This window comes from Morus notabilis, unplaced genomic scaffold, assembly GCF_000414095.1.
Source record: "Morus notabilis unplaced genomic scaffold, ASM41409v2 Scaffold404, whole genome shotgun sequence".
Lineage (NCBI taxonomy): Eukaryota > Viridiplantae > Streptophyta > Magnoliopsida > Rosales > Moraceae > Morus > Morus notabilis.
The window spans coordinates 142,541-157,924 of record NW_010362549.1 but is presented as its reverse complement, the minus strand read 5'-3'; the positions used below and the strand labels follow the sequence as shown (position 1 = coordinate 157,924).

Here is a 15,384-nt window from a genome sequence, read left to right as displayed (position 1 = left end):
GATCACGGAAAGACATATTTGAGTCTTTCAAATGTTAAAAAGTAAAAGATCAGCAACATCCCAAACTAGTGCACAAAATTTGCACCAAATAAGGATGTCCTTGACTGTTTCTTTGAAAAGTAATTTCTTCCAATAATTACTTTTCAAAGAAGAAGTTGAGGTTAAAGGCTGGTCTTCCATGGAGGTAGCAACTCAGTAAGTCGATTTAACTGTAAAAGTGCCCTTTTGATGATTATGCCAAATCAATGGGTGTGTTTGGAACTCGTTCTAAAATGATTTTATTTTTTGTATGAAAATAGAAATGAAAACGTTTTCAATCTTAGACAGAAATCATTTTTAAAAATGGATTTGGTAGTTTTATAAGAGATTATTTTCAGTATAAAAAAATCCATTAATGTCTCTCTCTCTCCCTCTACTCGAGAGAGGAGAAAACGGAAACAAAAAATGAAAAACGACCAAAAGTCATTTTTCATTTCTCTCACATTTTACACTAAACCAAAAAATCGTTTCATTTCTGTTTTTTATCTTTAATTGTGTCAAACGCTGTTTCTCTTCTATTTTCATTTTTCTTTCTCGAAAAACGTGAAAAACAAAAATAAAAATAAAAACAAAAACAACTCTAAACGCAACAAATTTATCCACATAAGCAAAATGACTACGATGGACAGAAAAAATACAACCAATATCTTCTTTATGAGAATATTGATTGAGCTTCTCAATATTCCAAATCCTCGAGGGTAAATATAACTATAACATATGTATTTTAAGTTCATTCCAAAAGCATACGATTTATTTTGAACCTCATCAAATATATTACTAAATCATTTAAAATATATATGCAACAAATTCATACCCGGTAACTTTGATTAATTTAATGATAAAAATACCCTAAAAACAAAAAATAAAAATAACCATTTTTAAAATACACTTTGTTATACGAAATTTTTTTTGACAATGTGTGATTTTAGATTTCTTTTTCATTTTTCATTTTCGTTTTTCTCTCGCCCTTCAAGAATATTTTTAATCATTTCAGTAGTCAAAATTGAACATTGACTAGTTAAAGCTTTAAATTTGATACACACTTATAATGTTCAAATATATGTTTAATAAGATTCAAAATAGACAGTATACTTAGGAAATTGTCCTTACAAGAGTAAAATTCGTAAACATTATTTTCTTTTAACTTGCGTGCTAGTAAGATAGTGTCGTCATCTAGACCCATTGTCGTTTGAATAAACGACATATCACATCATGCAGGTGCTTTCCTTCAATGATAATTAATAAGATATAGCTGTCCCTCCATCCTTCAATGTCTTTCATTTAACGGCGTCATTTATTGGGATTTAAATCGTTTTCCAAACACGATCGTAGTGTTCTTAAAAGTAATTATCAAAATAATGAAAAATTAGTTAAAAGATATTTTAAAATTTTTTAAATGACGTGATACAATCTGATTAATAGATACTATTTTAGAACTCGAAATTGAATCCTATGATTTGAATCTTATCCAGAAACAAAATAATACCAAGCATCGCTTTTTTTTTTTTAATAAGCATATTTGGCTATAATAAAATACCATGTTCAGGAAATTCCCATATTTAACCTAAAATTACTCCAAAACGATCAGTTCTAACTTCTAAGAAGACTTCTCAAAAGTAATCTGAAATGGGTCCTAACTCCTAAGCCATACAACTGAATCACTCACTACACAATTATTTGTCGTAGGAACATTCTCTTCCACTCAGAATACATGGACAAAGTTTTCCACCATTTCACGTCAATGCCACTCCTACTTAGCGGATAACCACTACATCACCATGCGTGTATCCAGGCAAAAAATGAAAAATAGGAGTTACATTTCTTTTTCTACGAATAAATATTGAGAATATAAATACTGAACGACGACCTAGTCAATAGTTAAATCATAAACATCAAATACGAACCATGGAATATCTCAAAAAAAAAAAAAAAAAGTACGCATGCGGAAGAAATAAATAAAACCACAGAAACAATATGCTGAGGAAAATAAAAAAATAAATGAAATGAAATGAATCATGAAGGACAATCATTTTTGGACGTTCTCAATTATTGTGTCCTACCTCAGCTTTGAGCCCACATCAATGGGCCGTTTTTCCTCTCTAAAATTACAAATCTAACCACGCATGTAGTTACAAGACTGCCACCAAGCTGTTGTTAAATTTACTTGTTTTTGTTTGTTTGACTCCATTGCCCTTATAGATAATGTTTATTCGGATTTTACTTTATTTGAGAGCAAGACGTGTTTGAAACTTAGAGAATATTTGGTACTTAGATTTGTTCTCTGATTCGAATTATAGTTCGTGATTCGGTACAGTATTTTCTCTCACAAAAAATATACGTAAATCGAAAATAATTCTAATCACATGGTTCTAATCCATGAACCAAACGTCTCCTTATTTTTCGCAAAAAAAAAAGAAGATGACATATTTGAAGTTATAAGGTTCATGATGAAATCACCAAATTGTAGCCCAAAAATAACAATTTCTGCTCTTTGCATTTGAAGCCTATTAATCTCTTTTAAGAATTAGGTCTATTGTTGTCAAAGCAAACAATATGTACTTTTTTTTTTCTCATTTAAAGTTTAATATATCCTTTTTTTATGATACAATACAGGAGCTTGTGCTCTCGCAAAATTCAAGCCCCATCTCACCATACTCTATGTCGTTTGATCTGAACTGTCAAATTTATAATTCAAGAATTAGTTCAATGCCTAAAATTAAATGAAAGTGTCAGTGTACCTTAATTGAGTTGGTTGGACGCTCGTTTATCTTGTAAGAAGTCTTAGGTTCGAAACTCCATCTGCTGGTCTAATTGCCTTCAAGATATTGGTGCGCTGCCAAAAGGAAGTACTTCATCTGGATATATAAAGGGCAATTCCATATTTTCAAAGAAAAAACGAAGAGGTGGAGAGGTATGCCTTTTTGGTCGATTAACAAACACGCAAGAAAAAAAAAATTAAAAAAAAATAAACAAGCAAAAATGAAAATAATTTGATGAGTGGTAACAAATAAGGCCCCGTTCATTTCGCCGATTCGAGTTTAGAATTCGAGTTTTGCTACACTAAAAAGCTCTCAGAAACAGTCACATCTAACTTTTTTACTACAGTAAAAAGCTCTCACATAACGTCACATCTCAACTCGAATTAAAAACTCAAATTAACGAACTAAACGGTAAGTCTGTATTTTTCTTTTTCTCAAGTCTAATCTCTACCTTTTTTGTATTATATATATATATATATATATTATATAACATGACGTTAAACTCGCGTCTAAACTTAAACCTCATACCACCCTACTCAATGTCGTTGGATCAGGTGGTCAATGGCGCCTAGTCTACACTTCCAAGAATTGGCATGTTAATGTCATCACAGTTATCGTTTGTATATATATTTATATATATATATATATATTGATAAATTACAATTGTTGTTAATACTAGGTAATCCAACGTCCAATGTTAAAAGAAAGTACTTATCTTGAAATGTGAAGGGCAATTATGTATTTTTACATAAAAATACAAGGGAATGGAAAGGAATGTCGTTTTGGTCAATTAACAAACACACTTTAAAAAATAATAATAAATAATAAATAAAAGAAGCAAAAATGATAACAATAGTTGAATGGTGGCGAGCAATCCACATGCGAGGCACAGAATTTGTGCAGAAAGCCTATAGAGAGAGAGAAGGGATCGCAGAAAGAAAGAAAAACGGATAGGGTCGTTTTTAGGGACCCGCACCATTCTCGGGGCCCCACACGGTCTTTACACTGAAAAGCTAAAATCCAAAACCAAAACCAACGAACCCCATCATTCTCGTTCATCTTTCATAATTCATCTTCATCTTTTCCTCTTCAATCTTCCCTCTTAAATACCTCTCTCTCTCTCTCTCTCTCTCTCTCTCTCTCTCTCTTCAACAACACAAACCAAATCTCACACATCTTTCGTCCGCCAACACAGACTACAGCACTTTTTTTTTTGGGTGTCGTTTTTTAAGAAGAAGAGAATGAACGAGAAGACGAGGAACACGCCCACGCGCATGCGCATGTGCGTGGGGAAGTACGAACTGGGAAGGACCCTGGGCGAGGGAAGCTTCGGGAAAGTTAAGTTCGCGAAGAACGTCGACACCGGCGATTTCGTCGCCATCAAGATCCTCGACCGCGATCAAGTCCTCCGCCACAAAATGGTCGAACAGGTCGGTTGTTAATTTATAAACATTCTGTTTCTCAAAAATTCGAATCACAATTCAACCTTTTTATTATAATATTTTTTTTCCCTTCCCTGTTTTATTAAGGTCTCCGAGAGACTCATAAAAAGAAAAATAAAATCATGGTTGTGAATGAAGAAGCTCAATTATTGGTGTTTGGTATCAATCATTACGTTTCGGAAAACTATGTAACCGACATATGATGCGTTACATACAATTATTGGTGCCACGTGGTTTTTATTTATTTTTTTGTGGCTATGATTTTGTTAGTAGTAGTTAAGAACTGATTGGATTAAATTGGAAGTGATTACAAGCTGATCAAATTTGTAATTTCATTCCACGTTGAGATTTTTTTTTTTTTTTTGTTCAAATGCTTCTTGAGTGGGAAAACACATGATAAATAAATGAGTGTGGGATATGTTTTTGGTGGAAATGAATGTGGGATTTACAAGTGGATTTAACTAATCTATGTGTTTGTTTATTCTATTTTTTAATGTTACATTTTTCTTTGGAAGATTTTTAATATTATATTAGAAGATGCCGCAATCTCTTTCATAGTTTAGGAACATTTTTATATATTATGGTCTCATTCGCTTCACGAATTCAAATTTTTAATTTAAGTTGAGATGTGACATTTTCTGAGAGTTTTTAATTATAGCAGAAAAAGTTAAATATAATATTTTCTAAAAGGTTTTAACTGTAAAAATTTAAAACTGAAAACTTGAATTGCTGAAACGAACGAGGCCTATATATCAAAAGATGCATCGATCTCTTACATAGTTCATGCTAATATTATTTTAATAAACTTACTCTAAACTCTAGAGAGCATGTCAAATGTCAACATAAATGTTCAATTTTTTTTTTTTAAATTTTCTTTATTATACTTATGTATGGGACTAAATGAATAGTATTTCTTTTTTCTTTTTAAAGGAACAATATTTCACTTGTATTTAAATATTTGGTTATGCTGTATAGCAAAATGATATGGAATTGATGATTTCTTTTTGTTTGATTCTTACTATTGGCAGATCAAGCGAGAAATATCAACAATGAAGCTGATCAAACACCCAAATGTTCTAAAACTTTTTGAGGTACCTTATGCAGCCACATAGATTTTAATCAGTCGCTTGCTAGATATCCTTGCTAGTGCAATGAAACATTCTTAAACATATTGGCATGTAATGCTACAAGTTAACAAAAAGTTCCAATCTTTATTTCTGAATTCACATTTTTCTTCTGTGCTCATACATAGGTTATGGCAAGCAGAACAAAAATTTATATCGTTCTCGAGTTTGTGGATGGCGGCGAGCTATTTGACAAAATAGTAAGTTTGTTTCTGTTTGATTGGCATTTACCGTACTTTTCTTGATGCATTTCCATTATCAAGTTCACTGATATGCTGTTTGAAATTTTTTAGGCTAAACATGGGAGGCTAAAAGAGGATGAAGCCAGAAGTTACTTCCAACAGCTGATTAATGCCGTCGATTACTGCCACAGCCGAGGCGTTTTTCATAGAGATTTGAAGGTCCATCATTCTTGACTTTTCTTTAGCTCATAGACTAATGGGTTATATCACAAATGAAATTGATTGTGATAATGATGTGCCATTAACATATTGCACTTCATCTTTTGCAGCCTGAGAATCTTCTTCTAGACTCATATGGTGCTCTCAAAGTTTCAGACTTTGGATTGAGTGCGATTTCTCAGCAAGCCAAGGTGAGTTTAGCATAATTATTCAGATTCACGACTAGTAATTATTTTCAATCTTCAGATAAATTTCTAATAGTTGTTTAGATTGTTAACTGGACTCAGTAAGCTCAGAAAATGTCTAATTAAGGTGTTCAACCGTTAATTCTGCTTGTGTTGGCGCTGTGAACTTTTATATGCTTTATACATCAATGATGGAAATTGTATTGCTTCTTCAGAGGATTGAAGGTATGAGGCATTATACATAGAGATGCCTTATTTAGATTCTTGTCTTTGCAGGAGGATGGACTGCTTCATACTGCCTGTGGGACCCCAAATTATGTCGCTCCTGAGGTATCTAGGACAAGTTGATCAAAAGTGGTGGTTTTCTTTTGTTGGTTTACAAAATGTATGCATTTCTCACATGTAGTAGTTTCGTGTCAGGTGCTTACCAGCAAAGGTTATGATGGCACATCATCCGATGTTTGGTCTTGCGGAGTAATTCTGTTTGTACTTATGGCTGGTTACTTGCCTTTTGATGAAGCAAATCTCGTGGCTTTGTATAAAAAAGTAAGCACTTTCAGAAATTTCTTCTACTGTTGATAACTTTATATGAGAGGCTGTTGGTTGACACATTAATGGATGTCAAAATCAGATTTGCAAGGCTGAATTCGCATGTCCACCGTGGTTTTCATCTGGTGCAAGGAAATTAATAAAGTGTATCCTTGATCCGAACCCTCTTACAGTGAGTTCCTAACTCAATGGTACTTTGAACTTTTCTTAATACTATCAGTTTCATCAAGTGTATTCTTGGAAATTAGTTTCAGCATAATGATTAGATGAGCAAGGGAAAGTCTAATCCTGTATTGGTGATTTTACATCCTAATGATTCTTTTTTGTTATTGATTAATAAGCGCCTCTTTTCGCAGAGAATAACAATTTCTGAAATCTTGAAAGATGAATGGTTCAAGAAAGGCTACCAGCCGCCGCGGTTTGAAAAGGAAGAGGATGTAAATCTTGATGATGTAGATGCTGTTTTCAATGACTCAAAGGTGATAACTTTTAGTCATATGCCGTTTTATTTCTCTTGATTACAAAGTCGTGTTATTTCCATGTAGAATTATGTCACACAAGACATCCTATACTTATTAGAGAGACGTGTTTGTAAAGTTGTATACAAGTATAATGTATACTTGAATGTATGCATGTTACATATGTTAGTATATATGGTTACAGAGCAATATCTTCCCTGAGTTAATTTATTGATTTGCTAATTTTGCAGGATCGCTTGGTAACAGAAAAGAAAGAGAAACCTGTATCAATGAATGCTTTTGAGCTTATTTCTAGGTCTCAGAGTTTCAATCTGGAGAATCTCTTTGAGAAACAGGGGGTATGTATCTTAAAGAATTCTTTCGTTTTTCAATCATCCATGTTTCAACGTAGGATTCTTGTGCGCGATCTAGATATTTTGTTCTGATCTCTAGCCACATGAAAAATATATGGACTTTGTTATTGTCATTCTCATAATCGCCACGTACCTCTTTATCTTTAAATCACATCCCACAAAGATTTCAATAATCAGATACAATACAGAAAAAAAAAAAAATATATATATATATATGAAGGAACGGGTTAATGACTTTCCATCTAGTTATGGTGCTTATATTATTGGCTGATAATTTTTGTCCTCTGACAATCTTGTATTTTCTATCACAGGGACTTGTGAAGAGAGAAACCCGTTTCACTTCTCAGCGCCCTGCAAATGAAATAATGGACAAAATTGAGGAAGCTGCAAAGCCTTTGGGATTTAATGTTCGCAAGCAGAACTACAAGGTAATCTTATCTTTTTCCCACTTTTGTTTTAATCGTTTAATCTCCATGATTAGTCATATAAGCAAGCTAATTAATCTCGTTTTAACATTTTTTTAATCACACCCTCTATGCTCTATGCTGCAGATGAAGTTGAAAGGCGATAAAACAGGAAGAAAGGGGCATCTGTCCGTAGCTACTGAGGTTCGTCGATTCGTCTCATTTAATATTCTTTTGCAATAAAAAAGCTTCTGAAAGCTATACAAGTTCTAATGACTTCCAATGATATTTGCTGTATCACAAACTGTGTGTAATTAGTAGGTGCTTTTCAACTCCAGGTATTCGAGGTGGCGCCCTCCTTGCACATGGTAGAGCTTCGGAAAACTGGGGGTGATACACTCGAGTTTCACAAGGTATGTTGTTACCATTTTGTTCTGAATTTGGTAGACAAGAACAAAGAAATTCTAGTTTACTCCGCTCAACTAAATCACTAGTTGGGTTGGTAATAAACATAATAAATAAACAAAAGCCACAAATGCACAAAGTGTCTTACTCTTTCCTCTGCTTTTCATCCAAACCATATGAAACACTAAAATTGGTCATTTTGAAGGCCAAAACATTCATTGACATGGTATCCCCGTTTACTTGCCATAATATTGCAGTTCTATAAGAGCTTCTCATCGGGTTTAAAAGATGTGATGTGGAAACCTGAAGAAAGTTCAGAAGAAGTTAGGTAAATCTCTCTCTCTCTCTCACACGCACTCTCCCGCGCACAACAGATATAGTTTAGATTGGATTGAATTGGATTATGAGCATAAATAGGATGTGATTGGATGTCACACAATAGATGTATCCGGATTGGATTGAATTGGATTTTGTGCTCAAATAGGATTTGTAACATTGGAATCCAATACAGCATAGGATTGAATTGGACGTAATGAAAATAATCAGATTGGAATTGGATGCTCACTTCTACAAACGGATTTGGTTGACTTTTGACTTTGGGTGCAGGTGGTAGAGGAACCAATCCCTTTGGGGTTCAATTCACTAGTACTTCAATGATGGTTGTGGATGGCTACGCGCACCAGTACATCACAAGTACACAACCGTATGATGGGAATCCACTCTTCTAAGATATGGAAGCTCGGAACAAGTCAACTTGTGTAGTTAGACTGCAGTTGGACTTGGACCATATGAAGACCTCATAATTGAGCGAGGCTTTGGTTCTTTTCCCTCAATAATTTTTTTTTTTTTTTTTTTTTTTTTTTTTTTTGAAATGAAATGAATCCAATTATTGTTATTGTTTCTACCCCCATAGGTTACTGCGGGGATTTCCTTGTATGACTATTTATTGGAAGAACATTCATTCATTCTCTTCTTATCATCATCATCATCATCATTATTATTCCTTGTGATTTCAAAGAGAGCTCTCTAGCTAATACAATTTTGATTGTTAAGGGACATATCCTAAACAAAATCTTGAAGTCGTGCTCTCTGTTCTGCCATATTTTTTCATTTTTTCTGTGTGAATTCTTTTCATATGTTTTGAGTCACGGCTCAACCTTTTTACTATAATGTTTATTCACAAAAATTTAATTCAAATCTTTCTTGGGGAAGAAAAAACACTCCCAAATCACAAACATCGAAATTTGCTAGGAAGTTGGGTTTGGGGGAAAACTTGTTTACTACTTGCATGTTGAAAACAAAGTATATTTTGATTTTTGAAATGCAACCCAAAACATGTTGAATGAAAGCTATAGTAGTTTCTCTAAAGTCTTGCATAATGCATCCGAGAATCACGAGGAAGTTTAATTATTTTTCTTTGATTCAAGATTGAGTTTGGGGGCAAACTTGCTTGCTTGTTGCTTGTGAAATAATACATAATGGAGACACACAATCGATTTCGTACTATTATGTTTATGTGTCTTGACCCTAAAGAAGTAAACTTCATCTTCACAGAACTACACATTGCAACAAAACAAACCAAAAACAGCCGTGTCCCTTACGAAACGAACATATATAATGCCACCATGAGTAATAGACCTCTAATAATTTGAATTTAGAAAACCATTTCATATTTGTGAAAATGTGAAACCATTGCCGTTGAACAAAACTTTTAGGACCACAATGTCACACCCACTTGGTATAATTGAATGAGTAGTTTCTGGTTAGAAAGCGATAGTTGGGAGTCACACGTTGTTCTTCTATTTTTCCTTTTCTTTTTCTTTTCTTCTTCCATGATTAACTCGGGGAAAAGAAATAAAAGTGAGATAAGGTACTTGGAAATTGTCTCATAAAAACAAGACGGGCAATCTAGGCCTTATATAGATACATTGTGCCTGGCTAGTACGGTGATAATACGACTTGCCCTACATATTATTCCAAAAATAAAATGCTTCAAAACTAAGAACTTTCTTTTTTCAAAAAGAAACGAAAACTCATGTGGTAGCAATTGTTATTTTATTTTACCGGTGAGAATTGTTGTTTTGACCATTAGATTAGCTTTTTAGCGATAAAATAAATCTCTGAGTATGGATATTAGAAACTTACAAACTCATAGATCAGCCCAACAAAAAAATGTTTCAACAAATAAAATAATAGTTCGTACCGGTAGGGCCAAACACCAGTTTATACTATATAAGATTCAAAAAAACTACTTTGAGAGTTTCTCTGGTAGGACTAAAAAAATAAACTACCAGTAGTTCTTTATTTCTCAGCCGTTAGACATGTGTTAAAAACTGTTTAGTCTGCACGTTTTTTTTTTAATTTAATGTGATTTTAACTTAATTTAACGATTAGAAACTAACACGCTGATAAGGAGACATTCCAGAGAAAGTTTCTTTTTCTTTTTTCCTAATTTGATTCTTTTGCTAAGAGTAATGTGTCATTCCAAAACGGCAGGCTTTTGTAGTTTATATAGTTTAATGAAAAATGCCAATTATTATGCTATTTATTATTTTTTTTTATGAAAAAGTTTGCTCGTGAAAAAGAAGAAAAAATAAATATATCAAACCCTTTATATCCATAGAAAAAAAGGATGGATTTGATTTGACTTCTCGATTGAGAAGTGACAAAATCCGGGTGTAAACTACTATCCTAAGCTCTTGGTATTTTTTTTTATTTTATATTTTAACCAAACCCTATTAAAATATTTTCTGCTTAAATAATTTTATATGGTCTCTAACCGACTGTGTACATTTGTTTGTGAGTGTCATGAAAATGATGTGCCATATAAGCCAAGCAAAGTTACATTTTGGCTGAGTGGTCAATTCCAGCCAATGAGGTCCCGATTACTAAATCTTAAGATAACATTCAACATTTTGTTTCAAAAGAAGACAATATTTGTTTAGCCTTATATTATGATATTTCGTGCGGTGCGATTTTCTATCATTTAGATCGGTCCAATTGCAGTGGAAGGTTTAATTAATATGTTGAACCCAATTCGGTTGTCCCACAAGATCAATCAATTTATTCAGTCTTGGGGCGTTAGTAGTTTGATCAAGTGATTATTGTATTGTGTATATACATTTGAATTATTAGCCAAGTCCAATCGTATTTCAACTTGATTGTTAATAATTTAACTATGGTTTAGCAAAATATATACCTGCCATCCATGCGTTATGTGAATGTTTTTTCTTTTCTTTCCAAAAAAAGAAAAAGGTTATAATTTGATGATAATGTAAATGAAGCACGTGAAGTTTTTATTTTAAGCAACTATAATAAAACGATACAGGAAAGAGGAAATTTCAAGTGTATCCATCATTTTCAATATACATGCCTCAACTACTACTCGTTCGTTTAGCTGATTCGAGTTTAAAATTCGAGTTGAGATGTGATTTTATGTGAGAATTTTTTACTGTAGTAAAAAATTTAGATGTGACTGTTTGTGAGAGCTTTTTACTGTGGCAAAACTCGAATTCTAAATTCGAATCAGCGAAACGAACGAACCCTAAAACAAATAATAGTTTGTAATTAAGTACGTATTTGTGTTTTTCTTTTTTGTTTATTTCTTTGTCCTTAAAATAGATTAATCATTTGTTTCTCTCTCACCCATGAATGGTTTTATGCATGAAATCACACGAGAACATAGTTTGTTTTGATTGCAAATTCGGGTTGAATGTATTAATTTCTTTTTTTTTTTTTTCCGATGGAGATGACTCGATGACTTAATATGACACAATATACATAGCCTTGAATATGACATGTCTCTTTCGAGCATATTATAATATTTCCCGCCCTAAATTCCTGTACTTTTAACATCACAAATTCAAAGTAGTAAAGAGATAAGGAGGCTAGGCAAATTTAGCACAAAATTAATATTGTATCGGAGAATGATTTTTCCTATTTAAACGGTAAAATTTAACATTGGCAATTGGTACACTAATTGAACATTATATTGAAGATACAGTTAGGGCTCTATAAAGTCATTAACGTAACACATATACATAAGTGACGACAATCCTCATCACACAATAGCTAAAAAGAAGGCTTTCATTATTATAATTATTCGTCCCTAGACACTAGTAATTTTCACCAATACCAATCTTTTGATCATTCTTAGGTTTATAGAGCCCCAAAAACAAAAGAAATGAAAGACTATTCTATGGTTCAACCGTCACTAATAAAAAAAATTAAATAACTCGGGTATGATTAGAAATAACTATATTAACAATTTATTCATATATTTTACACTACTAGTTATTAGCATGCGCTCTGCGTGTGCATTTCTTATATTTTTTGAGTATTAAAATCTAAAATTTCCTCTAAATTTAGGCCTCATTCATTTCACCAATTCGAGTTTAGAATTTGAGTTTTACTACAGTAAAAAGCTGTTAGAAACAGTCACATCTAACTTTTTGTTACAGTAAAAAGCTTACATAAAGTCACATTTCAACTTGAATTAAAAACTCAAATCAACGAACTAAACGGACCCTTAGTTATACTTGTTTATTACTCTCCTAATAAATAGGTGAGAGAAAAAAAAGAAAAAAAAAGTAGATCACATTTAAAAAGGAAAAAAGAGAACACTAGACAGTAAATTATTTATGAGGTATTTGTAAAAAAGGTATTTGAGATGATTGTGTGACCAAAATGTTTAGGCAGGATACATCCACAAAAAATCAATTTGAGGAGAGTAATTAAGGAAAAACAACGGTTACTTTTGAAAAAAAAAAAAAAACGATTACAAGAAAAAATATTCCGGTAACTATGCATTTAAAAAGGATAGTTAGGGACATAAATGAACAAAAAAAATATTTTAAGAAAACAATTAGGGAGAAAAATAATTATAAATGTCATATTTAAAAGAAGAAAAAAGAAAAGAATGTATGGCGGAGAAAAAAAAAGTAAGATTAAATAAGGAGGAAGAGAGAAAAAAAAAAGGAGAAGACCAAGACTCCCAAATGCATAAAAAGCCAAGGGACGAAACGTTTCACACCCTCCCACACAGGAATGAAACGGAAATCGGCGTTCTCCACTTTTAATATAGTGAAGAAAATATATTTCTTCCTACTTAGTAGTTTGCCACTTGAAAATATTGAACATGGCTTGAATCGTAGGATGAAATGTGCCAACTATAAACAGACGTGATTATGACAGTAGTCTCTTATTATTTAATGAGCAAATCCTATTCAAATTGATTCTCAAATGTGCACTTAATCTAAAGTCTCATTCACTTCGCGGACTCGAGTTTTTAATTCGAGTTGAGATGTGACATTTTCTGAGAGTTTTTCAATGTAGCAAAAAAAGTTAGATGTGACATTTTCTGAAAGTTTTTTACTGTAGAAATTTAAAACTGAAAATTCGAATCGGTGAAATGAACGAGACATAAATAAACGATGTTTGACTTTTAATTAAAAAAAGAATACTTCCCAATCTAAATAGTTTGATAAAATAGAAGACTTATCATTGTTTTAAAACGTAAATTATTGGTTATTTATGAATTCCTTTGACAATGCTACAATGATAGTAGCTGGAAGTTGTATGTACTCATTAAAATCTGCCTGTTGGAGATTAAATAGAAAATGCCATTTGAACCTAAAACTAACTACTCAGTACGAAATTGGCTTCAAAATTGTCATGAATAGAAATAAGGTCCCCATTAATTAGTTGATCTACAAAAAAAAAGTTTATGGCAAAGATTATATTAAGATTTAAAAGTTGCTTATTGTGCTAATTCAATGCGAATATGAAATTGCATAGCCAAAGAGTTCGGCATATAGTAATTTAAAACTTTAAATAAAACAAGTCTTAGAATACCCGACATCAATTGATATATTACATAATTTTTATCTCATCATACAATTAATTTCTAACCGTTAAATTTAACTAAAATAACATATCCACACTTTTCCTGTTTAGAATTAGGTTTAATGTTCACGTGGTTTACGATTTTATACAAACGTGTTTTGAACAGTTTAGGGGGCTACCTTCTTTGACTATTCATTTATTGTTCCTCGCTGGCTAGTCACCTGCACCCACCGGCCATTTGTGGCATTTTCAATAAACATTCCCTGGCCTCTCCTCCCAATTTCCTGGTTCCACCTATTTCTTTCTCTTTCTCTTTTTATTTTATTTTATTTTTTGGGATTCAATTAATAAAAATAACTTTTGAAAACAATAAATAATATAACTTTTCGTCTGGGTTCAAATTATCAGGTTTTTGTCAAAATTCGTCACACTTGCATACTTTTTTTTATGATTGAGATGTAATTTGATGTTTAGTAATGCACTGTACTAAGAAGATACTCCACCGCAAAGTGTTATGATCAAACATATTATCTCCGAAAAATTGGGAGCGTGCCTCCCGTTTTCTTTTTATTTTTCAGCTTTTTTTTTTAAAAAAAAAAATTTCTTTAGCTTTTTTTTAAGTTTTTATTTTTATTTTCTTCTTTTTCATCCTTTTTTATTGGATATTTTAACATTTGATTTTTATATATTTTTAAATATATATCCTTTAAATATTTTTTTATGGTTATTTAAAATATTATTTTTTCTCTAATTACATATTACCTGTTAAATTATTTTATTCTCAAATATGTCCGTACATAAACATTTTTTACCTGTGTTCCTTATAAATTTAAGCTTTAATTGTGAAACATTTCGTACAAATTTTTTTCTTAAGTTTTTTTTCCCAGTCTTTTGTTTTAAATCTTTTTTTCCACCTTTGTTTTTATTCTTTTATCCTTTCTTTTTCTTTCTCTTTTTCTCTCTGGCAATTTGTATAACTGTTGTTTTAAATGAATCACAGTGCACGTGATTTTAACTAGTATGGTACCCCCAAAAAAAATCTCGTGAGTATAATATACCGTGCCATTTTAGATAGTCAAATTATTACCGTTTAAATTCCATTAATATTTAGAGAAAATTGTTGAATTTACCCTTAAAGTATATGAGTTTGGGTTTTTTTCTTACTCTTTATTAATATTTTTTTGACTAATAAAGTTATTTGACTAAAAAGAGTAATAATCAAGAACAAAAGATAAAAATTCAGACTCATGCTCTTTAAAAGAAATATGACTATTGGGATGATTAGCAGTAACAATGCTACAAAATTCCAATACGGTATTTTATTTACCACATAAATATTCTCCATTATATAAATCAAAGGTATTGATCATTAATAATCTATTAAGCTTACTTGAATTCTA

The 15,384-nt window shown here is 31.9% G+C and overlaps 1 protein-coding gene across 1 annotated transcript; it reads left to right on the top strand.

Annotated features, from left to right (window-relative positions):
• Positions 1–3,863: 3,863 nt before the first annotated feature.
• Positions 3,864–9,008, top strand: LOC21406200 (CBL-interacting serine/threonine-protein kinase 9). The gene is made up of 15 exons (XM_024168367.1): positions 3,864–4,228; positions 5,269–5,331; positions 5,493–5,564; positions 5,658–5,765; positions 5,876–5,956; positions 6,227–6,280; positions 6,371–6,496; positions 6,582–6,671; positions 6,856–6,978; positions 7,209–7,316; positions 7,643–7,759; positions 7,883–7,939; positions 8,074–8,148; positions 8,398–8,468; positions 8,747–9,008. The coding sequence occupies exons 1-15, from the start codon at positions 4,040–4,042 to the stop codon at positions 8,751–8,753; spliced, it is 1,341 nt and encodes a 446-aa protein (XP_024024135.1). The 5' UTR covers positions 3,864–4,039; the 3' UTR covers positions 8,754–9,008.
• The last annotated feature ends 6,376 nt before the right edge of the window (positions 9,009–15,384 follow it).

Coding starts and splice junctions, on each gene's coding strand:
- LOC21406200 (XM_024168367.1), top strand. CDS start 4,040: ATGAACGAGAAGACGAGGAACACGCCCACGCGCATGCGCATGTGCGTG. Junction 6,672..6,855: donor TTGATCCGAACCCTCTTACA/GTGAGTTCCTAA, acceptor CTCTTTTCGCAG/AGAATAACAATTTCTGAAAT. Junction 6,979..7,208: donor CTGTTTTCAATGACTCAAAG/GTGATAACTTTT, acceptor CTAATTTTGCAG/GATCGCTTGGTAACAGAAAA.